General features: G+C 39.2%; 2 protein-coding genes across 4 annotated transcripts in view; one reads left to right on the top strand and one right to left on the bottom strand.

Annotated features, from left to right (window-relative positions):
- The window catches only part of LOC5577732 (mucin-2), a 608,111-nt gene that overhangs the window by 362,595 nt on the left and 218,158 nt on the right, over nucleotides 1-27,358 (bottom strand). The window lies entirely within an intron of this gene.
- Nucleotides 6,656-8,223, top strand: LOC5577726 (lipase 3). The gene is made up of 2 exons (XM_001663452.2): nucleotides 6,656-6,737; nucleotides 6,794-8,223. The coding sequence occupies exons 1-2, from the start codon at nucleotides 6,657-6,659 to the stop codon at nucleotides 7,871-7,873; spliced, it is 1,161 nt and encodes a 386-aa protein (XP_001663502.2). The 5' UTR covers nucleotide 6,656; the 3' UTR covers nucleotides 7,874-8,223.

Here is a 27,358-nt window from a genome sequence, read left to right as displayed (position 1 = left end):
CGTTTGAATAGTAATTACCACGGTAATTAGAACCAACATCCAACGAACATGCTTCATATCTACTGCATTGCTGATACCTGCTAATGGTAGTCAACTTCAATATTTGGACATGGTTAAACGTGGATGGTTATGGTGGCTCTTGTTGACGCTTTGTTGCTCAGCAAATTGCGAAGATCCCGATGAACTTTTGGTGAGACGCTGTCACAGTACTTCAATTACTTCAAAACTTCTTGATATCTGGCTTCCAGAAATCATCGATTGCCAAGCACGGTTATTCGGTGGAGCTGCACAAAGTGACCACCGAGGACGGATACATCCTCACCAATGCTCGGATTCCCAACCCTAAGAAAACTCCTCTTCTGATCATGCATGGCCTTTTCGGGTGTTCGGTAGACTTCACAGCGCAAGGTCCCGGAAAGGCTCTTGCGTTCCTCGCACACGACGCCGGATTTGACGTCTGGATGGGAAACAACCGCGGTACAACCTACTCAAAGAAGCATGAATCTCTGGATCTGAAGTCCCGAGCATATTGGCGTTTCAGTTTCCACGAGCTGGGATTGTACGATCTATCCGCAATCGTAGACTACGTCCTCAAACAAACCCGGCGTAAGAAGCTGCAATTTCTGGCGCACTCGCAAGGAGGTGGTCAATTCCTGGTCTTGACCACACTTCGTCCCGAGTACAACGACGTGTTCATCAGTGCACATCTCTCTTCACCCGTGGCCTACCTGCATCACGCGACCAGTCCGGCGGTCATTCTCACCACTCGTCCCGAAGAAATAGAAGCAGGCGCTCGACTAACCGGACTGTACGAAATCAGCGGCAGAGGAAACGACTCCTACGTAGACGCCATCGTGCAGGCAACTCGGAAAGGATTCATTCCGCTGGATCTCATCTTGATCAACGTCTGGTACGTGATGGGCTACCACGACTCCGTCAACCGAACCATGTTCCTGGATCTGCTCCGATACAGTCCCGCCGGTGGTTCCGTCTACCAAGTACTCCACTACATCCAGTTGTATAACGCGAAAAGCTTCCAGCAGTACGACTTTGGTTCGGCGGAGAATCTCCAGCGCTACGGCGCAGTTCGACCGCCACTTTACCCGCTTCAGAAAGTTACGACTCCGACTTACGTGTACTACGGTGAATCGGATAATATTATTCAACCGCCGGACGTGCACGCCTTGGCCGATCAGCTTCCGAATCTACGGCTGCGGTACAAGATACCGGACCGACGCTGGAATCATCTTGATTTTCTGTATGGTAGCAGTGCTCATCGGCTGTACCGGATGATTCTGGGCAAGATGGGTCCGCCTTGATGGAAGTTTATCGAAAATTGGGTATCATAAGGAGCCGGATCCTATTCTTGACACTTTCGATTCACTTGGGCAGTGCGTTTTTTTATAAGTTTCAGACCATTCGGCCGATAAAAACCCCCCATTGCATAGTGAATCATGGAAGTGCCCAAGTGGCTCTGCGCCCTACTGTGTTAAATTCTTGTGCGGCACTGCCAATTGAGTAACAAAAATACATTCATTGACTGCGTTCAACCTAATCTAATAAGTTTTTTTTGTGGGTTTGCCTCTTTCTATTTAAAAAAATATTGACGTATTTTTCTGAATGTTTCTTTAGAAACTTCCATGAAGACTTCTGTGTAGGCTTCAGTTTAGCCTTCTGCGTAAACTCCTATGGATATTTCTGTGAAGAATTTTATAGGGACCATTGTGCATATATCTGTGGAGACTCTTATTAACAGAACTGTGGAGACTTCGATAGAAAACACTATGGAGAGTTTTGTGGAGACCTCTGTGGAGTCTTCTAGAAAAACTTCTGTTGATAATTTATTGTAGAGACTTCTTTGGAGGTGGCTGTCGAGTTTGTGAAGATCATTCTGATGACTTTGGTTAAAGTTTTGGGAAGACTTATTCAAAAATCTGCATCTTTCTATAAAAGCCTTCATGGAAGACTCCATAACAGCCTCCAATCAAGTCTCAACAGAAGTCTTTAAGAAATTCTCATCTAAGTTAATGATTTACTCAGATGAGAATTTCTTGAAGACTTCTGTTGAGACAATTACCAAGACTTGAGTGGAGGCTGTTATGGAGTCTTCCATGAAGACTTCTACAGAAACCTCCCTGGCGACCTGCAAGAAGACTTTTCTGAAGGCTTCGGTGAGGATTGATGTAAATACTTCTATATAGTGCACTGTGGAACATTTTGTACAGGATTCTGAGAAAACCAGTGAATAATTATGTTTAGACGTTTGTGGACTGTCAACTGATATATCATAGCATAAAAAATAATTTAAAGATATGATCAGACAGTTCGGCAACATGCTCCAGAGTAGCTTGCTGTCTTTGCCTCTTTGTGAAGGAGCGAAAAATATACTAAGCAAAGAGGCAGCGAAATATGGACGAGGAAGATGCGACACAAAACACAACGGAGGAAAATTCTAGCAAAAGCGAGTGCCATTAAACCTCCGCGAGGCCTGTCTTGTTCGGACGGGTCACTCAAGAGTTCTTTTGAAGTGTGAGTAAGGGTGAGCGTATAAGCAAGAGAGAAAGAGTACCAGGAAAACTCCTCGCATTTCGATGCACTCTCAATCGAATCATTTGAGGATTTGTGTTGTGAATTTTGAGTTCAATTTTCACCCATCAAGAAAACCTCGAAATTGCTTCCTATTGGATCTGATCTAGGAGGTTTTGAGTGCAAAATCATGGCTACTTCGTTGGTCCCTAGGATCGCAGTTGCATAGGTTTTGTATTCTCTAATTCGATAGTCTTTTAGGAGTCAACTTTAGACTCTACCGAGATTTTTGTGGAGAGACTGTATGCCTCCTGTGGATACCTTTATGGAGACGTTGATGGGAACATTTGTATGCTACGGTAGAGTATTTGTGGAGATTTCTACGAACTACACTACGGTGACTTCTTACAACTTTCTTTTCGTGATTTGTTCTCACTTGTGATGGAATTAATGTGTGGTACTGAATGAACATTGTCATAGATCTTGTCTTCCAACCCTGTTATGATGGCTGACAATCAAAAGCCTGCTGAAAGATATCCGAGAATGTAGCAGCGGATCGAACATCAAACGATCTAGTAGGCATGGCACAACTTTGACGCCTCACTCCTATAGTAACGTCAGAATGGAATGAAAGGTTTTTCGTGGGGCTCCCGCTTGCCAACATCGATTCTGAGCTTCACAATTAATATGGTCCATCAATATTGGGTTCAATTATAAATGATGGTTTTCCAAAGCTACTCTGAGCAAAAGATACTTCTGGGTAGACTTCAATGAAAACTTCTTAACATACTACTAGTATCAATTGTGGAAAATACTGTGCAGACTAAAACGGACACAGGTTGTGAACAATCTCTGGTTGATAAAATCCTTGTCGAAAATGTAATCTGATGTACATGTAGGTTCTATAATAATCTACATTTCAAATGACTATTTGGACTGTTTTTTTGAAGACTTCTATGTAGAACTTTTCGAGGCTCTCTGTATGAACTTCTGTAGAGAATTATGCGGAAACCGTTTTGGTGAAGACTTTACAACATCTGTGGAAAATCCGCGAAGATCACAAACTTCTTTTTTGGATTCCTCTGGACACTTATATGAAGACTTTCATGGAAACTTCTACGAATACCTCTGTGGAGACTTCTACGGCAACTCTTACAGAGACTTCTGTGAAAAACTCTGTAGAAATATCTGTGGAGACGTCCATGGAAACTTTTGTGAAGATTGCTGTGTTGAAGTCAGAGTGAACCTCTGTAAAAATTTCTTCGAAGATTTTCTAAGACCTCTGTGAAGAGCTTTATGGAGAATTCTGTGGACGTCTGAGGAAACCTGTGGAGAATGGAGGATGACATGAACTTCAATTGAGTCCCCTGCGTAAACGTCTGTGAAGACCTTTGAAATGGCCAACTAGAAGCCTTTTCTCAAGACATCTAGGTAGACCCCTGCCAAGACCCAATGCAGTACTTTTGGGGAGACTTTTATGAAGACTCTCGTAAAAATTTCTATGACCCACTGTAGAAACTTCAATGGAGACCCTTGGGTAAACTTCTGTGAAGTTTTTTGAGACGACCAACATGGAGACTTTTCAAGACATCTGTGCAAACCCAGTCAGGACCTCTGTGAATTCTCCGGTAGATAATAGAGATTTCTGGGAAGAGAGTGTGAGGTCTTCTGTGAAGAATTTGGTGGACAACCCTGCCAAAAATTATAATGAGAACATTCCGAGACTTTTATGAAGACTTCCCTGAAAACTCCTATAGAGACTACTTTGGAAACTTCAGTGGAGATCCTTGCGTAAACTTCTGTGAACAACTTTGAGGCAATTGACAGGAGACTTTTGTTAAGACATCTATGTTGACCCAGTCTGGACCTCTGTAAATTCTCCTGTGATAGAAATTCATGAGGCAATTGTGAGGACTTCTTCAGAGAATTTTGTGGAGAACCCTGTTGAAAATTCTAATGAGAACTTTTTGAGACTTTTCTGGAGACTTTCGTTGAAACTTTCATGGAGACCACTATAGAAACTTCAATGGAGACCCTTGCATAAACTTCAGTGAAGCCTTTTGGGGTGTTCAACATAGAGTTCATGAACATATGTTAAGACATCTGTATAGACCCTGTCAGAATCGGCTATAATGTGGCAATTATATCAAGGAGTTTTAAGAAAAACCCCATCAGCGTAAACCTTCTGACAAACTATTAAATTGGATAAACATGTTTCCTGCATTTGATTGATCCTACAAATGACCATTTTCGGGTCCCCGGGACGCCTTAATTTTATGATAAAATAGACTATTTGTATCTTGAAATCTGTGTCAAGCTTATGGGAATGCATTTTAGTGAACTATTATGCTCGATCTCTACTTTTAGAGAATGGAAACGGTTTAGTATCCAACAAATCTAGAGCCGGTTCTTCAGGGCATTAAGTCCGAGTGGCCGCATCCAGTACACTCTAAACGTTGCAAAACTATTCATTTACGATGTTGAATATCAGATCCTAATGATATATGCAAATTAAAATGTTTGTCATTGAAAACAAATAAAGATAACTTGGCATGTCCCAAAAAAATCGCGGTTTTACCCGACTTGACCCAGTGACCCACCGCAATAACTCCGGCTACAGGAGTATTCCCGAGTTCCTCCGGCCCTTTCTAGAAACTAGATATGTGGGCCAGTATACTGAAAATAATATTTTTGGATCCGTTTAGTAACCGCTGAGCAGTGAGGGTTTTAGTATTTTTGCTTTCGCTCAGGCCTATACGGGTTAAAAACACAGTAGAAACTTCAACGGAGACCCTTGCGTTAACTTCTGTGAAGTCTTTTAGAGCGATCAATATGGAGACTTTTGTTAAGACATATATGTAGACCCTGTCAGTGCTTCTGTAAATTCTCTTGTAGATAATAGAGATTCATGAGGCAATGGAGAGGACTTCTGTGGATAATTTTATGGAGAACTCTATTGAAAATTCTAATGAGAACTCTTTGAGACTTTTATGGAGGCTTTTGTAAAAATTTCTATGGAGACCACTATGGAAACTTAAATGGAAACTCTTGCGTAAACTTCTGTAAAGACCTTTGAAGCGACCAACAGGAGACCTTTGACAAGACATCTGTGTAAACCTCTGTCTGGACCTCTGTATATTCATTTGTGTAGATTTTGGCAGGACCTCTGTCAATTCTCCGGTAGTGAATAGAGATTTTTGAAAAGAAAGTGTGAAGACTGCTAGGAGAGTTTCGTGGAGAGCGTTGTCAAAAATTCTAAAGAGAACTCTTTGAGGCTTTTATGGAGACTTTTGTGGAAAGTTCTATAGAGACCACAGTAGGAACTTCGATGAGAGAGATTTATTGTGGGGACTTTTGTGGAGAATTTGGTGGAGAACTCTGTCAAAAATTCTAATCAGAATTCTTTAAGACTTTTACGGAGACTATTGTGGAAATTTCAATGGAGACTCTTGCGCAAACTTCTGTAAAGTCTTTTGGGATGACCAACAGGAGACTTTTTGGGAAGAAAGTGTGAATTTTGGGAAGAAAGTGTAAGGACTTCTATAGAGAATTTCGTGGAGAACCCTGTTAAAAATTGTTATGAGAACTCTAAGGAAACATTCGCAGACAAAAATTAAAACTTTTGTGGAGAATTATGTTAAAACATTTTTCTTTAGGCACGACCCTCTAGTATTGTGAAGATCATTGAGCAGAACCCTTTTTGGCTCCTGGGCAGATTATTATCGAAACTCTAATATCTCCTTAGTAAATCAATTTAGAGACTCGTTAAGACAACTCTTGTGGAGATCTTTGTTGGAAACCTCTGTTAAGATATCTGTAGAGATATCTGTGGAGACCCCTGAGAAGATTTGACGAATACTGCATAAACCTCTATGCTTGCTTAAGAATTTTCTATTCAGGCTCTTGTAAAAACACCTTTGTGGAATACTGTGGAGAAAACTTACTAGCCTACGCCACAATTTGATGGGGTGAAGTTTGCAACTCATTAGTGCCTAACCATAAGCTCGTTAAGATTAGATGTCGCATTTAGCTAACGACCCCCGTTTTCGGAACCACCCAGCCGGAAAAACGATCTCCAGTATTTAACCATTTCCGAAAAATCGCCATCAGTCATACACCACCCGTGCAGAATGTCCAACTGGTTGAGCTGTATCCAACTTCTGCTGGCTGGAAGGGTTCTCGTGCGGGCAATCGATCCGAATGAGTTTCTGGTAAGTCCATCCTAATCATTCAAAAGCATTCCCTCAAATCAATCTCATCGTTCTAGAAATCCACCATCGCCAAACACAACTACCCGGTGGAGCTGCACCCGGTCACTTCGCCCGATGGCTATCACCTCACCATGGCTCGCATCCCGAACCCAAACCGACCGGTCCTCTTCCTGATGCATTCGTTCCTCAGCTCCTCCTCGGACTACACCGTCCTTGGCCCCCGCAAGTCCCTAGCCTTCTCCGGTTTCGACGAAGGCTTCGATGTGTGGCTTGCCAACGGCCGGGGGAACACCTTTTCCCGCGCGCACCGATCGATGAACCCTTCGCAGAAGCAGTTTTGGGACTTCAGCTTCCACGAGGTGGCCACCCTGGACCTGCCGGCCATGATCGAATACGTGTTGAACGCGACCGGTCGGAGCAAGGTGCACTACGTTGGACATTCGCAAGGGGGGACCAATTTTCTGGTGATGGCGTCGATGCGGCCAGATGTTAATGAGAAAATTGCAAGTGCGCATCTGTCTTCACCGGTGGCGTTTTGGTCCAGGAATACGACGCCTATGAGTTATCTGTACGATGAACTTATGACGTTGATCGCGATGTTTGATCAGATCGGGTTGTACGAGGTTGGTGGAAGGTCAGCGGGCAGTATGATGGAGTACGTGGAGAAGGCGATCGATGGGGGTTGTATTTCGCAGGATATGCTGATGTTGGGGCTTTGGATGGTGGTTGGAGAGCATAGTGAGACACTGAACAAGACTACAATCGAAGCGGTGAGGAAGGTGTTTCCTGCGGGGGCGTCGATCCGACAGGGATTGCACTTTTTGCAGATGATGAAATCGGAGCGGTTCTGTTTGTTTGACTATGGGGAACAGGAAAATTTGAGGCGCTATGGGAAGAATGTGCCTCCGAGCTATTCGCTGGGGAAAATAACGGCACCGGTGGCTTTGTACTACGGGATGAACGATCCGTTTGTTGCGATTAAGGACTTGGAAGTTCTGGTGGAGAAGTTGCCAAATGTGGTTTTGAAACATAAAATGGCGGATCCGAAGTGGAATCACGTCGATTTCATCTTCGGATCGCGTGGCTACGAGGCACATCAGTTGGTGCTCAAATTGGCCAAAGAGTATGAGTCTTAGGGGATTTTGGGATACTTACTGTGATATCAGATCATCAATCAGAATTGGAATGGTTTTCAATTACCTGAAATTGAAACAAGAGAAATAAATGCATTAATCACCGCATAGGTTCTTGCTCACAATATTATCTTGCCATAAATCCGCAAAGAATCTCACAAGGAACCTAACAGTGACCCTGATGAGGACACTCAAGCTAATCCGCCAAAGACTTATTGAAAAAGTCGTAAATGTACCAAACAATTTATCAATAAACTAATAGGAATAAACTTAATCAGGCAGTAGGCAATCTAGAATACAATTTGCAGGAAAATTACTGATTAGTTCAAAAGCCATTACTTAGAAATAAAGCATGCCGATTATACCTCCAGAATATGGATCCACAATTATGCAGCAGAAGGCCGAATATATCAATTCAAAAAATTTCATTAATAAGAAACTAATTTGTATGCAGTTAAGTTTCTTAGAAATTTTGGAAGCTCACTTCCGATTCCGAAAGTGTCAAATGATTTTCCCCAGAAATTTTTCCATGAGTTTTTCAAGTTTATCCTTCAGGGAGTCCTGCAATATCTTTTATATGAAATCTTTCTGGGTTACCATATAATATAGACGCCACTTTGAACTCCAAGCTTACTTATGGTCATTCTACAAATTTAATCAGGAGCATTAAAAAGATTTCTACATAAATGTCACCCAAAGATGCTTCAAGGCTTCTTTTCTACTAATCAGACGATTCACCAATGATACTAATAGGGATTCCTGTTAAAGTTCCTGCAAATATTTCATTCGATAATGCTTCAGAACTTCATAGAGTTTCTCCAAGAATTACTTCGAGGTATGCTTCAGAAAATTTCTCAGCGATTTCTGAAACCAAATTTTCTTCAGAATTGTCTAGATTTTTGTTGTTTAGTTTTCCAGGCAACCTTGCAGCAATATCATCATAAAACCTTTAAAAAATATCCTAAAAGTACCTTCATCGGTTCCTTCAAGATCCACTTCAGAAATTTCTCCAGAAAATCTGAATTCTTTTCTGGTAGTACGTCCCAACTAGGACAGAGCCTGCTTCTCAGCTTAGTGTTCCTATGAACGAGCACATTGCGTTCTCCTCATTCATTTCCTCATGCAGTCAAGAGCGAGGTCGCCGTTTCTCCAACCAAGCTGCACATTCTTCTTCTTTGCCGATCATTTACGATTCCGTGTGCCGAAGGCATCCGATTGCAAGAGCGAATGATTGTTCACATGCTGGTTCCGCTCGAGTGGCGTTCATGTTTAAGTGTTGATAAGCGCTCACTGGAATGATTCAGTGAGTGCAAATCAGTTCATTCAGCTGAATGCATTCAGTGATTGAATGCTGATTCATGAGTCTTTTGATTTTCGGTTTATCGCAATCGATTGAGATTCGTCGGGATTGCGCTGAAATCAGTAACGTTCAGCTATCACAAAACATTCGGTTGCAGCACTTGGGGATCGTTCAAATATTACGTAACGTAACAGGGGGAGGGAGTGGGTCTCACTTAGTGTTACGGTCCATACAAAAATTTAAAATTTTCCATATAAAAGCTGTTACGTGGAAGAGGGAGGGGGTTTCACATTGCCAAATTTTGCGTTACGTAATGTTTGAATGAACCTTTGCCTTTCAATTTTTTGCCGGTAGCGTTCGGGTGAGTGAGTAAATTTTCCCATGCTTATTCATAAGCTCTAACACGGTTCTCAAGGGAATTTATGAAACTTCTATAGTTTCACAGTTCAAAACCCTAAAAAACCTTGTAGAGAAAGTGTAATCTGATCATCCATTCATTTTGGTGATAACAAATATTCTTCAAGAGATTTCACCAGGTTTTTTTACAGACAGTTTGTAGTAGTTGCTCTAGATATAACCCTATAAATTTGTCTGTAGGTTCCTAGAGAAATTTCTCAAGAGTGTAACCCAGGAATCGATTCAATCAATTTCCTTTTAGCAATCCTTATTGATTTTATTCACAGATAATGTTTCGGGGATTGCTTCAAGATTATTATTTTTATGGTGTTATTTATGGACAAAATCATGGATGAATATTAAAACATTCTGGAGGAACTGTTTTAGGATTCCCTGGAAGAATCACTAGATAAGGTTCTGGAATCAATAATGTCGAATTATTCCTAGAAATATTTCTAGGGTAAATATTTGTTAGGTCCTAGAGAAATGCTTTTAGGAATTTTTGGAGGAACATTTAAAGTAATTTGTAAACTAAACTGTATCCTGGAGAAATATGTCGTCAGGCCAAGGGCCATGTGGTCTAAACTCAAAGAATTGGCAAGAGCCGTTAAGCCGAGACGATCGTGAAGCTAGGAATGTCGTTTGACTGAAATGGTCGTAAGGTCGAAACGGTTATTAGGCCGAAAAGGTAGCTTAATTGAAAAGTCCAACAGAATAAAAGGCTCGTTTGAACTATTAGTGTTCGAAGGCTACCATGATTGGTAGGCCGACAGAGTCAACCTAGATCAAAAATGTCGATATACTTGAAAAGTTTCTATGCTGAATGGACTAATCCAACAGAAGAGGCTTACGGTTAACAGAACCGATTGACTTAAGCGATCGTTTGGGTGAAAGAGTTCTAAGATTGAATAGATTCAAAGGCTCAGAGCGTTGAAGAAATTTTTAGGCTGGAAAGATAGCTTAAGTGTTGAAAATTGGCTGAGCACTTAACAGTTGCTCCAAATTAGTCTTCCCAAACGAAACCGGAAAATGATGGTTTGGGCGGTTTCATACTCTCCTTGAAGTCTCTTTTCGTGTTCAACCTGAACCTAAACCCAAACATGTGTAAAGTGCACATCGGTTCGTACACCGGTTTGAACCCCGGTCCATATGTATCTTGATTTTAACCACGGTTCATATTTTGAAGCAAATCTTCGGTTGTATCTGAGCTTCAGAACGGACAGATAGAAAACAATTGAAATCCACGCCTATCAATTTCTACTTATTGCGTCTTGTTGTATGATAAAGTAGAATTCTTGTTTTTTTTTTCATGAAGTTACCACTTAATGTTACCTAAAATATTGTTCTTAGTTGATCTGGTTAAATATAAAAAATTCTATTTCGCTTGTGAAAAAAATCAATTCCATCAGAAAACACCCGCAAATTTCTTAAGTTATATTTTTTTATTAAAAGACAATCATATTTCATCAATTCGAGGCATCACATTGCTGTTTCCTTACACCAGTAATATAACATTCATTTGTATTTTTTTTAATTAAATTTTCAATTTTAGTGGTGAAATTGAATTTTGAAATGACACCAACAGTGAGTGACACTGAATGTGTGCGTGTATTGCACCCACTCTCTTTCTCGTTGTATTCGCTCTCATAGTCAGATTGGCATCGTGCTAGCGAAGTTTGTTTTTGTTCGTTTTCGCACTGATCGGGTATCATTCGGCTGATTTTTTACGACACTGAACCGAACTGCCCATAACTGCATAACAGTCACATTCGACATTTTTGACAAATTGGAGTTAATACCATGGAGAGTCATCAAAAGATAAATACTTTCGATCAACTTACTTAAATCTAAAAAAAATACCAAGTTGTTTTGTCACATTGGTAATTATAACCGCATAACAGTCACACTGAGATTATAAATGGGCCTCGTAATGTGACAGCAATGAAATTTCTATCAGAATTATTTTCTGACAATTTACCCAGTATGCAATATGAGTTGTACAAAATATCAGCCTCAAATAAGCACTTTTGAGTTCCTGGTAATTTTTAGAAATTTTAGTTTCCTCCCATACTGCCATAAAATGCACATTTGGTGTTCCATTTACTCAATGCCTACTTTTGTCGAATGTTACAAATATGCAGTTATGGGCAGCGAAGTACACATGTATCGGGTATAACGTGGTATACTGGTACAGAGATGAAGCGCGTTTGGGGTTCAACACAAGTTACAAGATTCAAACCAAGGACTGCTTCAAATAGTTATACAGAAGAACTATGATGAAACAATTACAACCTAAAAGACAACGAATAATATGACAGCAGAGCTACACACAAGTTGAAATATTGGACAATTAAATGAGGAAACATGGAATAAGAATGAACATTCTATGTATGGACATTGTGAAATCTATACTCAAAAATACTGTTTTTATTTTGCGGACACTCAAGGCCTCAGTGGAGCGTAACTCATCAAAAAGCATGTAAAATTTTTATTTCGGATGATTATTAAACAATATCGAGCATTAAAAAAACTTAACTTTAAAATGATGGGTGAAGATTTTGATACCGCAAAATGAATTATTTTCAATAAATAGGAATGTGTGGTCTTTTCATGATTCTCATTCCGGATCTTCCTTTGTCTTTTATTCTAAAAATCTCATGAAAATCATAATCGGAAAAAGTAATTCATCAATTAAAACCGCCCAATCAGTTAAGATACATCTAAGGCATTTATGCATTTAAAATTTTAATAAATGTGTTTGGAAAATGTTTATGAAAACTAGCCTTGGAAGTAGGAACTTTTGAACGAGAAATATTGAAATATTTCCCATACAAAGTCGAGTGTTCGGAATTTGAATCGAAATGGTATAACAGGTAAAATAATATCAATAATGAAAAATGAAACAAGAAAGAACAGCCGATATTCAAAAGAGGCTAAATGTTTGAAGAAACTGTTGGCAGTCAAAATGCTAATGATTGCTATGACTGTAAAACCAGCAAAACATTTTATATTTACGGGAAAGAATAACATCTGTTATAAATAAAACTAGTAGAAAGCCTTAAACTATCACTCATGAAATAGGATTCTAATATTACAAGGCATTTTTTGTCCAAAATGAGAGATATTTACTAATTTAAATGTTGGAAAGTAAACACAATAAAAATTGAAAGATCGTCTGGTGTTGAAAAGGAGGAAATACTGCTATTAAAATGAATTGCAGCTGAAATTTTATTGATTTCTACTAACATAACTTAAGAGAAGATCCAAAATTATAACTTAAACAATGGCAAACACTCAACATAACAACAGCCGATATTCTAAGTAGAAATCTTCTGCTCTACAGTTGGCAGCTTAAGTGACAATGATCATCGTAACAGCAATAGAGACCCAAAGCCCTGTCCCGGTTTTAGTACCAAACGCCTAAGCTTAGGCAAGAAAAACGGGTTTTCTCAATTTTCAAATGCTTTTCGTATGTTTACGGCAGAAATTCTTTTTTTTTAAATGATTTTTGTGATTTTGTGATTTAAACTGAAATTTTGGAGGTATTTTGTTTTCCGTGTCCTTTCCGAAGTGTCAGATAGGAACAACACCAGTGTAAAAAAGCTCCTGTTATGTTTTTTGTCGACTAAGTGAACGTCAAATATGATCAGAAGTGTCAAGGTACATAATATATGAATCAATTTTTAAATTAAAATTTAAATATGGATAGCCGTTATTTGAACGGGAAAAATTGCCAAAGCAGTTGCAAGACCGTATTATTCAATAAAAACAAGATTTTATCTACAATTTTTTGACCTTATGGTCAAAAGAACAGTCGATGAATAAAAGGAACATTTCTAATGAAAAATATATAAGCTAAAACTCGAAGGTTTGGGCTAATCTATCCAATCAATCTACCGACCCTTCCGTTGTTGTTGTGGCTTGGTCAAAAGTGTAATAACCTTCAGATTAAGCGTCTCGTTTATCTAACTACATTTTGAGACATTCTTTTTATGCTATTAGACCTAGTAGTATTCTGTCCTACATAGGTTCGTTTAAGATTATTATTAAACGAAGCCAAAAATCGAATTTTGAAGAGCACTAGTCTAGAGTCAAGTGTAGAGTTCAGTGCTCTGAGCTGAAAATTTGTCGATTGATCATCACCAACATACCAATAGCCGAACGTTTCAATGAATTTTAAACGCGAACGGTCAGGAGCTAAAGATCTGAGAACTTGAATACTCGAAATTTGGCTGGAGGACTTCGTGATTATTGAGTTGAAATTGAATTCAGGTTAACTTCTGCGTCCATTCAGTCATTCGTGGTATAGCAGCCCTATCAAGTGTCGTGAGCTCGATGCTCACCGAGAAGACGCGTAACTTTTTCGCAAAATCTTCATCAATTTGTCCAATTATTCCAATTGCGAAGTATATATTATGTATGGTTTTATGGTAGTTGTTCAAACTTAAGCTCGGCCGGTTAGCCGTAAAACGATGAAATCATAATTGAAAATTAAAAAGAAAAACGCTCGCGAGCATCATAGTACTAATTTACTCGTATCTGTCGTGCTCGCGAGTAAACGAAGCTTGTGCTTCTTAAACGTGTTCGGAGCTGTTCAGAGTCCATTGTGCTTTCAGGATAAAGCTATTTGCCCTCCAAGATTTCTGGCTTCCATGGGTTTTTGACCACAAACTGCTTGTTTACTATTGATATAATAAATATACAAGTAATTTATCTGTTTAAACCATAATAAACCACTCGTTGTTCGGTTACTCGCGAGTTAAGGATCGGGAGCTTTCTGCTGTTTCTGTTGGTATGTTTTACCGAGCAGGCGGTTGCGAACTTCCTCACACCAAGTCTGTTCGCGAGACTGTCATGTTTGTTTTGCGTTGGTTTACACTCGTGAGGTGCTTCATGAGGCGAACATTTCCACTACTGTTAACAATTCGATACCTGTTTTTGACCCTTCGGCATACTGACCTTATCAGTCTTGCGAACCTTTTTTCAGCCTATCTATTATACTGATCAGGATCACTTTAAGGCAAATATGAAATAGGTTTGACAGATACATGTTTAGAATTGAAGTCAGCGTAAGTAATCAGTTAGCTACAAGGCAGACTAGAGTCAGTTAAAACCAAATCAAACGAAGAAGGGTTTCAAAAAGAGAAAAACCCAGTAAGGCTTTTTATGGTACCGAATTGACACATATCTTGGAGAGTACTCGTACTGTCATAGCACTCGTAGAGATCGTACTGTCTAAAAAATCCAGAAACAAGCTGATTAAGATCTCGGTTAAGATTCTTTCAAAAACAATAAGTGTGGAATCCATGAAAATTCTTGGCACTGATGTGCTAGATGTGCCCAGGTGTCCTCCATTATAATTTGTATGATCGGGAATCGCTGTCAAACCATTGTTAATCTTCTCCAGATTTTGACCCACATTACGACTCCATCGTTAATTTCATGGTTCACTTTCAAATAATGTTTCACCATCTTCCCCGATTCAGCCTAACGTTCGGCGATTTCCACCCAACCTTTCGATCATCATCATCATCACCACAATGATCCGCCTAATTGAGGCCAGTTAAGCAAATTAGCACCACCCAACACCGACCGCCATTCGCAAACAATAAGCGGATCACTAAACCTAATTTAACCAATCCTCCGAAAGACTCAAAGTTCCAATTTGTGAAACTAGCAGATCGCCGTTTCGAATCGCATAAAGATCACACCAGGAAAAAAAGTGAACCGCAACGCCTAACCCCTGGTCACAATTAGCACCTCTAAATGGTGCAATTTTCCTCCTCAAGAACCATCATCCATCTTCGTCAGTCATCGGCGCGGATCGTCTCTTTGCCCAAGCAGCCGAGGAAAATCGGAACAATTATCCGTGCCACATTTGGCGGCCAAACTCCAATGGCTGTCGAAATTGGCGGTACCGCGTCGTCGTCGACGTCTCTGTGCGTAACGGTAACCTTGCGGTTGCAGTTCCAAGATCACCCCCCGGCCCACAGTGGAAGCAGTTCATACAAATCGAAGCCAAATTCAAAAATCCTAGACTGCCATTTCCTTGTTATTTGGTGACATATTTCAGCGAAACATTTCAACCAAATCGTCATACAAAAACCGAGTGTTCGGAATATGAGTCTGTTCGGAATTTGAGACAAAACGGTATACATTAACGAAACAAGATATTTGGAAGCAATTTTATGAAAATGCCACTGAAACAAACGAAACACTATTTTTTATTCTTAGTATAAAGTAAATTTTATTGTAATTCAATTATTTTTATACCAATATTTTCTCCGATTGAGCTAGATTCAGTTCAAATGTAGTGCAGTAGCACTTTGATGGAACGACATCCAAGAAATTGAAATTTTCACAGTTCTACAATTCAATAATTTGAAAAACCTTTGGGAGTTTTTAAGAGACTCAGAAAAATAAAAATGAAAAAAAAAAAAAAAATATTTATTTAGTTTTGGCCAACTATTATCCACTATGCGGCCACCGTCGCCCGGTAGAAGAGACCCAGTTTTTTTCTGTGCTCGAGGCGTACATCTCCGCTGATGCTGATGGTCATCGTCGGTCGGTCGGGTGGAGCCTCCTCTCCGGGGTGGAGATCAAGTGGCATCAAGATGAGCTCCAGGGCCATCGCCGCCTAGCAGCCGCCGTCAGCAATTCCGAGGGCGAGGCGAGGCGGTGTTGGTTTTCTAGTTCAGTGTTGAGGTCTTTCGTCCGAATGGCGAATGTGAAGAGGTGCGGTTTCGATTTCACCGACGACGATCCGTTGAAGAATGCTTTCGAACAAATTTCAGACATGGCTCGGTTTGGGTGAACCAGAAGAATCATGATGTTCGTTCTTGAGATAATCGACGACGGAAAATGTCAAATCACTGCGCAATGAGCGATGCCCTTTTAGGGGGCGGACCAACCCATCTTCGCGAAATCGATGATCGTCTCTTGGAAGCAGGGAGGATGTTGCGCTCCCATAAATCATCTTCGGCACAGAACGAGACGCAAAGTAGCATCCACCATACCATCATCGCTTGAACAGGTGCTCCCATTCTATGCTACAGACGACCGTAGTTAACGATGTTGTTTGCGCTTCGTGTGACTTATCCTTGACATTTTGCTGCAGCCACCATCTCTACCATCTTTGCTATGTCGTAGTCGCAGCAGAAGGGTTTGTCTCTTGCTCCGTATGGATGAGCAAAGTGCAACCAGCTGATGGATCAGGTGAATGGTGAAGCAGTCCTATGAAAGAACTTGTCGTTTGTGTATAGAACTTATCTAATTATGAAGAACCTCATTCGAGTGTATTCAGAGGCATCAAGACGCAAATGTAATACTTCTACTCTCATCCTATCACTTAGATTTCTTTAGATTTCTTACAAACATCATTCACGATACAAAGCAATTTCTATAGTACGATTTTATAAGATAATTGCTCGGCCGGATATTTCTCAATTCGATACATCAAATGCTTTACTTGTAATTCTTCTTCTAGAAACCCTTCCATGATTGATTTGATCTAAACTAATTCTAGTCAGCTCTGCAGCCATTGGCTTCATACGCTGACCTTGATTCTGATCATGTCCTTGTTACGTTTCATCCCATTTATTCCATTAAGCGATTTTCTATGCTATCAGTTTCGCTTCCAATTATTTAAGAGCTGACATGAATGCTTATAAAACATACATCAATAGTTGAAAATAACGAAAACTGCGAACAATGGTCTGTTAACAGCCCTGTCGTCGTAAATTTTGAGCTTCTTAGTCGTCCCTTTTAGAGGGGGGCGTTACTATAACCCATAGGGCGCTTCTACTTCCAAGAGTTAATGGGGCGTTTCAAAGGAAAATTTTCGCAGATACTTCAATATTTGGAACATTCACAAGAGAATCAATATGCATTTACACGATTGTGTTCCAATCCAAAATAGGGATCGAAGAGATCTCCTAAGCTTCAACATTGTTTAGTTCAAAAACTAGGTCTGAAAATTAACCACAAATTATTTTAACAGATGTACGACATCTCTATATGTCAATGTAATACAAGAAGTACTCAAATTCAGAAAAAGTGTTATAGTTTCTTAATGAATTGAATTTAGTAGAAATTATCGAATTATTTTACAGGAAAAACATTTTATAACTCGCTGGAACTGTTTCATACAACAGACAACAAAACTTACCGGCATCATCTTTCTTTCTGGTGTAACGTTCCTACAAAAACAGAGCCAGGTTTTTATCTTCTCATGATAAGGAAATTTTGAAACGCAAATTATGAGCGTAAAATTAAGTAGAATCGACGTGTTGTATTTTTTTTGGAACTTCTGGTTCCAAAAATATTTCGATATTTTTTAGAAGGCTGCTACGTGACCAATATTTACTGATATTATCGTTTGATTTGTTAAACACAGCTCAAATTGATAAGAACATTATTCTTGACTGGAAATTAAGAACCGGTTTGTATGAACATTTTTGCCACTACCTGAAGTTTGAATAAACGATCATGAGCATGATTGACCGCCCGCAGATGCTACTCCGTTATTGCAAGAACAGCTGTACTTACACAGGGAACCAACAGACGCTACTCGAGATCAGTAGTATCCTCAATGTGTAAGTACGGCGCCGGCTGCGTGCGAATCAGATCAATTTGGAATGAGAAAGAAATATTGACGTGTTACTTGCTTTATGGAAGCAGAGGACTCGCACTTCCTCAAGTAAACACTGGGAGTTTGGATATGGGGAAGCTATTCGTTTTGGTAAACGATAAATATATAATTTTAAATGAATGCGCCTAATCGGATTTGCGATATTACTCGATAAACGCATTGAACGCCCAACAAGTGTTCGTCACTCGCCCCCACAGAAGCAAGCGACAAGATCAAAGGATCAAACACTACTAACAAATCACTTAACTTTTTAAGTGCTACGCGACCGACGCACGTTATTTTTGATCCTGCCCTCATCGCCCACCTGACGTTTTAATAAATAACGATAAGATATGATTGGAGAAATATTGAGTAAGGTCTGATCTCTAAACATTTTTTCTTAATTCTAGAATCATTACAACAACATTCATGTTTTACGACTTCATCATTTTCAGGCATGATTGAAATATTATAAACGACTGAAAACAAATTCTCAACGAGGTTAGTGCTGAGATTCATGCACATTTTTTTACATTTTGTATTAAGATGCATTAGTGTATCTTACACACTTAAAAAATACAGATCTCTGTAAAATTATACCGCAATCGCAACAGCTGAAGGCTTGGTTAAAAATCACCGAACGATCTGTAAAATCCCTGAACAAAATCATTAAGAAAAACTGGGAAACGGCTCGACCGGGAATCGAACTACTGACCTACTAATCAGAAAGCAGGCTTGCTACCACTAAACCAGCTTTCACTGCTTATAAGTGATGTGCAAAAACTGAAACAAAAAGAGCTCGTACCTGCCAGAGGGGCTGTCAAACGATTTGACAGAAGTTGGATAAAAATAATGCTGTTACCGAACTGATCGTTAGTATTTCACAGGGTTATAGTAAATTTGTTTGTTTCACGGCTTTTTTTTAAACTAGTAGATTTCACGGATGTTGTCGGTAAAATAAATGACTTAACAGAAAAATCTGTAATTTAGTTGTTTCCAATTATAATTCGGTGATTTAATTGACAGGGTAATGCGATTTATTCCAAGTGTGCACAATTGCCCCATACATCAATGTTTCAGTACGTCAGTTGACGTACCGCGTAGAAAACCGCGTTATTCAAAAAAACGACGTAAACAAGTTTTAATGTTCTTCGAAGTTTTATGACCATACGAACCATAATGTAGAATATTGTTATGCATAGAAAAAAAATCTGGCGCAGGTTTTTCACTTAGTTTTTTGTAAAACAACCGCTCAAAAATAAACATCATGGAAAACACAACTGTATTCATAACTAATTTTTCTAGTTTTTAAAATAGTTTCATTAAATTCAGAAATAACGCAAATGCTGTTTCAAAATTGTCTTCAAAATTTCAATATTCTTCGAACAACTCGTGCATTTATTTGCATGTGGATCAACGAGGACTCCTGCGTTTCTACAAAGCAATAAGGGGTTATCCTTAAACCACATTGAAGGAATAGTAGTCAAACAAGTTCATCAAAGAAAGGAAATTTTCTTCTATTACTCATTAGGAAGAAAATTTGCTTTTCTTTCAAGGAAATTCGCACTTAAATTCGCCTACAGATGCATACCATATTCGCCCTGCAAGACAACGATTTTGAACTTATCAGTATCATGAAATAATATAACCTTACGTAGATCTTTGTGGGGCCTTCCTTAGCCGAGTGGTTAGAGTCCGCGCAAAGCCATGCTGAAGGTGTCTGGGTTCGATTCCCGGTCGGTCCAGGATCTTTTCGTAAAGGAAATTTCCTTGACTTCCCTGGGCATAGAGTATCATCGTACCTGCCACACGATATATACGAATGCAAAAATGGCAACTTAGGCAAAGAAAGCTCTCAGTTAATAACTGTGGAAGTGCTCATAAGAACACTAAGCTGAGAAGTAGGCTCTGTTCCAGTGAGGACGTTAATGCCAAGGAGAAGAAGAAGATCCTTGTGGAGTGAAATGCAATAATATATCCAAAAGAATTTGAACTGTTTTAAGACGCTAACATGTTCATGACCTCAGAAAACACTCCGTGAGATAAGAACAAATTATTCCACAGCGCTGCAGCGCGTTGGTATAGTTTGTACATTTTTGATTGATATTCTGCAGTGCGTTGAGATGCACCTGGTTTCACCAAAATCTACGTAAGATAAGACTTTAATATTGGAGGGCGCTGATACAGCTCGGACATTTCAACTGTTGTGCAACAGGGCGTTAAGATGCACCTCATCTACATGAGACAAAGTCAATTTACTTCAGGACGTTGATGTAGCTTGACAAATTTGATTGATATCATACTGTGCGTTAAGATGGAGCTGATCTAAATAGGATAACATATTATTGCTCTAGGGTTCTGGCACAGCATAGATTTTTCTATTGTTTAAGGGCGTTAAGGTTCTATTTAGAATCGGTGTTTACAAAGTTGAAACAGAAATTTTCTCACGAACAGACAAAAATTGTAAAAGAACAAGAACGTCTGTTTATCATAAGAATTTTTTGGTTTTCTTGATTTGTTGATCATTAGAATGAAAACTGCTTATTCAGTTTTAACAAATGCTCGATTCTTACTGGAGCCTCAAGATGACCTGATCTGCGTGAAACATGGTCAAATTACTCCAGTGCGTTGATAAAGTTTGGAAATTTTAATAGATGTCTAGAGGGCGTTGAGATGCAGCTGATCAACATGTGGCATGGTCAAATTACTCCAGGGCGTTGATACATATTGCTTATTTCTTTCAACATCCATACATAAGATGTACCTGATAAAAATGTGATAAAGTTTATTTTTTTAGGGCGTTGAAATTTTTAATTGATGTTCTAAAGTACATTGAGACGACCTAATCTACGAAAGATAAGATCAATTTGTTTCAGGGCATTGATACAGTTTGAATTATTCTACTGATATGTTAGAGGGCTATAATATACATCTGACCTACATAAGAAAAGGTCAAATTACTCCAGGGCGTTGATACAGCTTGACAATTTCTTTTGATGTCATACAAGGCATTCAGATGCACCTTATTTAAATAAGATAAGGTTAAATTTGTTCAGGGCGTTGAAAAAGACTGGAATTTAAAATTGATGTCCGAAAGGGCGTTAACATCTGTTAACACGTGAAATAAATCAAATTAATCGAGAGCGTTGGTACATGTTATCAAATTTATTTTGCTGTCATACAAGACAATACAATACAATACAAGACAAATAGATGTTCATATGCACCTGATATTGATAGGTTAGGTGAAATAACTCCAGGGCGTTGATACCACTAGAAATTTTCTATTGATGTCCTACGGGGCGGTAAGATGCACCTCATCATACATAAGATAAGATCAATAACTTCAGGGCGTTGATACAGCTTATAATTTTCAATTGATGTCCTAGAGGGCGTTAAGATGCACCTGATCCAAATCAGATATGGTAAAATTTCTTCAAGACGTTGATAGAGTTTGAAATTGTCAAATGTGAAAATAGTTAAATTACTTCTGGTAGTTGGTAGATCATGGCAATGTCTATTGATGTCATACAGGGCGTTCAAATGTATATGATCTTAGTAGAATAAAGTCACATTTCAAAATGCACTTAATCTTAATGAGATCAGGTTAATCTTCTCCCGGATGTTGATACAGCTTGGAATTTTAAATTGATGTCATAAAGGGCGTAAAAATTACCGAATCTACGTGAAACAAGGTAAAAATGCTCCTGGGCGTTGATATATCTTGACAATTTCATTGATGTCATACAGGACGTAGAGATGCACCTGATTTAAAAAGGATAAGGACAAATTATTCCAGGTCGTTGATAGATTTTTAAATTTTATTTTGATGTCTTACAGGGCGTTAAGATGACACTGATTTGCATGCAAAAGGTCATATAACTCCAGGGCGTTGATACAGGCATGATTTTTTTTTTCATTGACGTCTTATAGAGCGTTAGATTGTATCTGATTTCGCAAAACTCTATCACATTGCTTACATTTTTTATTAATTTGGATGAAAATTGTAAAAAAAATCTAAGAAAAGCTTCTTAGTCGTCGACTAAGCGCGACTAAGCAGGACGACAGGGCTGTCTGTTAAAGTTGTGTTTTAAATACTTGTAAACTAGAAAAAGGTTTAGTTTTCGAAAGTTCTCAAACTCAAAAATTCCTGTGCTGTTCTGAGTTTAAACCACATAAGGGACTAGGGAAACCTCAAATTTTAAGCCAAAAAATTAATATTTAGAGGTGGCGCAAGCAACTTAAAAGTGAATTCTCAAGCAATGAAATATGACCTTCAGTGAAGTCTCCATAACTTTGTTATTTTCTAATAAATTTTAAAGTTCTTAGCATAATTTTCTTCAAAATTAAATTTATGAAAAGTTTGTGCAGCATCAATTAGTCTAAAATCAAAACTATTCGAAAGGGTAATTAAGCCAGAAGGGTCATTTTCCAAATGGCAAATAATAATTAATTATAAACGATCGACATGGTAGGTAGGCTGAAATGGACGTTAATTGAGAGAATCGCTAGACTGATAAGGTCGGTAAGCCGAAAGGTAAAACAATGTATCAAATCGTTAAGCCGATTTATGTAGGACTCAATTTCGTTAGGTTAAATACCACGCACCCGACACAGTAAACACAAATTGATATACGATAGCACATAAGAGTACTGAATAGCAGTCGATATACGTATATACGCCAGTAGACTGCATGTAAAATGTACGTATATTGCTTTCGATATTCCGAATGTCCAAAATGGTTTTCCGGCGAACCTTATTAGGCTGATACTTGCTACGCTGGTTGGTTCGAAATCAAGAGCTCGGAGCGCTGATGAGGTATCAGCCTCGTTCGTGACGTAAGACGGAATGAATCACACGGTCGCACATGCTCCTCGGCTATGCGGACGATGTCGACCTTGTTGGAATTGATCTTAGGTCATTGGAGGAGTACCTCTGAATAGGGAGCTACCAAATCGAAGTACATGATTGCAGATAGAGTATGTTTTTAGGTAGTATTCTATGGGGATGTGTTTGAAGTTGTTGAAGAATTTGTGCACCTTGTACTCTTGTAACATTAGAAAACGACGTTACCGCAAAGTATAAATACGTGTTGCGGTAGCGAATAGGGCTTTTTATGGACTATGTAACCAGCTTAGGTCTTGCAACTTGCAGACCGAAAAGCCTTCGGTGTTTTCGAGCGTAAAGTGCTGCGGACAATACTCGGTGGGAAACTCGAAAATGGTGTGTGGCGCAGACACATGAATCACGAGTTGCGTCAAGTGTACAATGATGCGAATCACATCAAGAGTGTGAAATACGGCAGACTTGATTGGGCTTGTCAAGTAGTGTGAATGTCGTGAGAAAGATTTGTGAAAATAATATTTAGCAGAAAACCAGGTAGATGTCAGCGAGTTCGTGGAAGACCACTACTGTACTGGCTGTACGCAGTGGAGCTGGCGACTGGAGAAGTATCGCTCAAGACTGACGAAGATGGAGTTGACAAAATAGATTCGCTCATTGATTATCTTTTAGTTTTAGTTGTTATTTTTTCAAACTGTTTTCCTTTTTATCAACGGCTCTTTTTTTGAAACAAATTTTTTGATTGTCTCTTTTTTGACTATCGTCTATTTATCTACAACATTCATCATCAGATGTTTCGCCTAGTACACGACACTGAAACACCATCATCTTCTCTCATAGGAATGAATCACTGCCAACAGCTTCCGATACACCGCAGGAGCCTCCTTCCCGTACAAAAAGTCGATATGGTTCCACTTAGCGTTCGGATGCAGATACTTCAACACCACATTGGGCAGCTTCTTCGCCAGCAAATCCACATCCTCCACGGCCACGAACTGATCATTGCTGCCGTAGTAAATCGCCACCGGTACCGTCACCAGGTCCAGTGGATAGGCCGGTGGAGTAGAATGTCCGTATCGTTTAAGGTTTCCCTCCCGGCCGAAGTCGAACTGCGCAAATCGACCCGATCGGAAGCTCTGCACAAAATGCGTAAGCTGTCTGATCGAGCCACCTGCTGGGAAGGCCGAAGTCAGATCAGGCATCACTGACATGTTGAACCCCTCGCGATCCTCGCCGGCCAGATAGTACGCCGTCTCCATGATCCACTCCTCGCGGATGACACTCGCGTCGATGGCTTTCTTCACGTACAGCATTGGTTCGCTGTTAAACCGATCGCCGATACTGTGGAAGCCCATACTGTCTACCAACTGAAGTGCTGAGAGGATCTCACCGCTCATCGAAGTCACCGGAACCGTTGATCTGGAGATGAACGCTGCAGGAGCCGATAGGTGTGCGCTGGTGATCTTTTGGTTGTACTGCGGATGCAACGACGTCATCACCAGGAATACTACGGAACCTTGCGAGTGCCCGATGTAGTGTAGTCGATCGCGTCCGGTTAGGTACAGAATGTAGTCCACCATAGCTGGGACGTCGTAGAATCCGATTTCATGGAAGCTATACTTCCAGAAGGCGCTCTTGTTGGAGTCCAAGCTGACGTGCCCCCGGGAGAACATGTTCCCTCGAACGTTACCCATCCAGACGTCATAGCCTTGATCGTGAGCTAGGAATGCGAGGGCTTTCCCGGGTCCAAGGATGGTGAAGTCGACCGAGCATCCGTAAACTTGGTGCATCATCAGAATAGGGATTTTCCGGGGTGAAGGGATGCGGCTCATCGTGAGAATGTAGCCATCTTTGGTCGTTACGGAGTGCAGCTCAGCTGGATATCCATGCTTCTCAATTGATCGACGCTAGAAGATGTGGAATCAGATAATGATTTGTGATGGTTTGGTGGACAGATAAGGGGAAGGTACCAAATATCTTGTCCAGTTCTGATCGATTGGTGACACGCATGGAAGCAACAGCGACAACGGCAGTAGTAGAAAATTCCACGCAAGTGACATTACAGTTGATGATCAAATGAATAATATGGGCATACTAGGTCGACCATATTTGCGCCACGAATTTGTGATTACTGAGCGTGAAGATTCAGTCGAAATGTAAACGGTTAATGGTGTATGATACTCTGATAGTTTAAGTGGTATGTTTAAGTCTTAACCCGTTAACGCCCAGCCTTTTATTTAGAGAACAGATAAGCTAAAACACCCAGTGTCCACAAATGAGGACAATGTTTGTACCCGGGCAGACGGAAAAATCAAAATCACAGCTCAGAAAGAACAAATTATGATCGCATATCTCAATTTGATTTTGAAAAGATGTTCGAAAATTTTATCGCTATAGTTCAACATCTGAAAATATGTAAACAAGATCAAAATTAGTTCTTTGACATGGAACAAAACACAAAATGGCCGAACGGAACAGTGAGACGTCGGGGCAACCTCGTGGAGCAAAGTGTAGTCTCAGAAAGCGAAAAACCTGATGCTCTTATTTCCCTTCTCTTCTATCTAAGAGGCATAACCGAATGGGCAACATCTCTGTGTGTAGATCTGAAGGTCGAGGGTTCGATTCTTGTTGCCGTTTTTTTTGGTTGGTCAATCAAGGAACTTGCCAGATATTGTTTTGATCTTATAATATCTAAACAAGATATTGATCAATACTTCTCCATACTAATTTTTGATATTATTTTTGATCTTTTATCTCTTATTTCCAACAAACCAATAGCTGATTATGATCGTCAGTAATTATTTTAGAACAACAAATTATGATCTTGCTCAGCTTTTTCCACCTGCTCGGGTAGCGCAAATAACTGGAAGATAACACGAAATATGATAGAATTACGTTTAACAAATTTGCTTTAAGGTATCTCCAACACAGTGAACATTATACTTCGGAATTCACTGACCAGGTAGCATGATCAGATGTATGTTTTTTAATACCTGTACACTAGGGAGTGGTTTATTTTTCGAAAGTTCTCAAATTCAAAAATTCATGTGCTCTTCTGAATTTAAATTACATAAAGAGGGAAACCACAAATTTTGAGGCAAAAATATTGATATTTAGAGGTGGCACAAGCAACTTGAAGGTGGATTTCCAAGTTATTAAAGTTGACCTTCAGTGAAGTCTCCATAATTTTGTTATTTTCTTACCAATTTTGAAGTTCTTAGCCTAATTGAAATTAAATTTATGAATTTATTTACGATTTCAACATTTTTTACATGCTTTTGAAGCAAATTTAGTTGATTTTGAACTGTGTTTATAACAAATTTATTTAAAAAAATTTTTTGATTTACTTATTTAACAGAAACTGCTCAAAAACATAAATTTTCAACGGAAAATAATTTGTTTTTAATTTTTTTTTGTCAGTAGAACGTAAATACTTCAGTAGAAGCTGGTTTCTCTCATTGGTAAATCCTTTAAAATAATCTTGAAAGCAATTTTTTAAACTCGTTGTTTTAATAAGGCGCTTTATAAACTTCAGATGAATAGTAAAAATGTAGTTTCCGGCGCAAATAAATATTAATTCGAAGAAATTTGATTCTTGTTCATTAAAAAAAATCATTCCTCTGGGTAGTTTTTGTTTATTAACGAAGTCAAAATAATTTTTCATCAGATTTGTTAATAAGTTTGAAAGTAACTAAATTAGCATCAGAAGCATGTTAACAGATCTGGAATCGTATTCATAAAGTTATGGTCAATCAAAGATGATTTATTTAGTCCAAAATAACAAAGTTATGAAGACTTTACTGGAGAACATATTTCATGACTTTAAAGTATCATCTTCAAGTCGCTTGCGCTTTCTCTGACTCTTAATATTTTTGGCTTGATATTTTAGGTTTCCCATTTCATGTGATTTGAATTGAGAAGAGCATTTGAACTTTTGGTTTTGAAAAGTCGAAAGTCAAACTTTGACACTGCGTAACTCTAATTTTTTTAAAGGCAATTTGTCAAAATTCTAGAGTACTAATGGAACGACCCCTTACATGCAGTTTCTTCGACATAAATTTGCATGTAGAAGCGCCAAAAAACGACTCTATGACACTACCCCGAACGCCACTACCCCGAATGTCATTACCCCGAACGCCATTACCCCGAACGCCATTACCCCGAATGCATAACCTTTTGAGACTAATTTTGATTTGAAGGTGGGGAGATAACTGTACGGAGTATTAAACGATTTTAGCTTTACAATGTATTTTTCAAATATTATGAGATAAAAAAAGTTTCGTTTGGATTTGTCCTCTATTTTTGGTGAGATTTACAAAG

The sequence above is a fragment of the Aedes aegypti genome, chromosome 2, assembly GCF_002204515.2.
Source record: "Aedes aegypti strain LVP_AGWG chromosome 2, AaegL5.0 Primary Assembly, whole genome shotgun sequence".
NCBI lineage: Eukaryota > Metazoa > Arthropoda > Insecta > Diptera > Culicidae > Aedes > Aedes aegypti.
Note: the sequence above shows the minus strand (reverse complement) of the source record. Positions and strands in the feature narration are given on the sequence as shown.

Coding starts and splice junctions, on each gene's coding strand:
- LOC5577726 (XM_001663452.2), top strand. CDS start 6,657: ATGTCCAACTGGTTGAGCTGTATCCAACTTCTGCTGGCTGGAAGGGTT. Junction 6,738..6,793: donor TCGATCCGAATGAGTTTCTG/GTAAGTCCATCC, acceptor TCATCGTTCTAG/AAATCCACCATCGCCAAACA.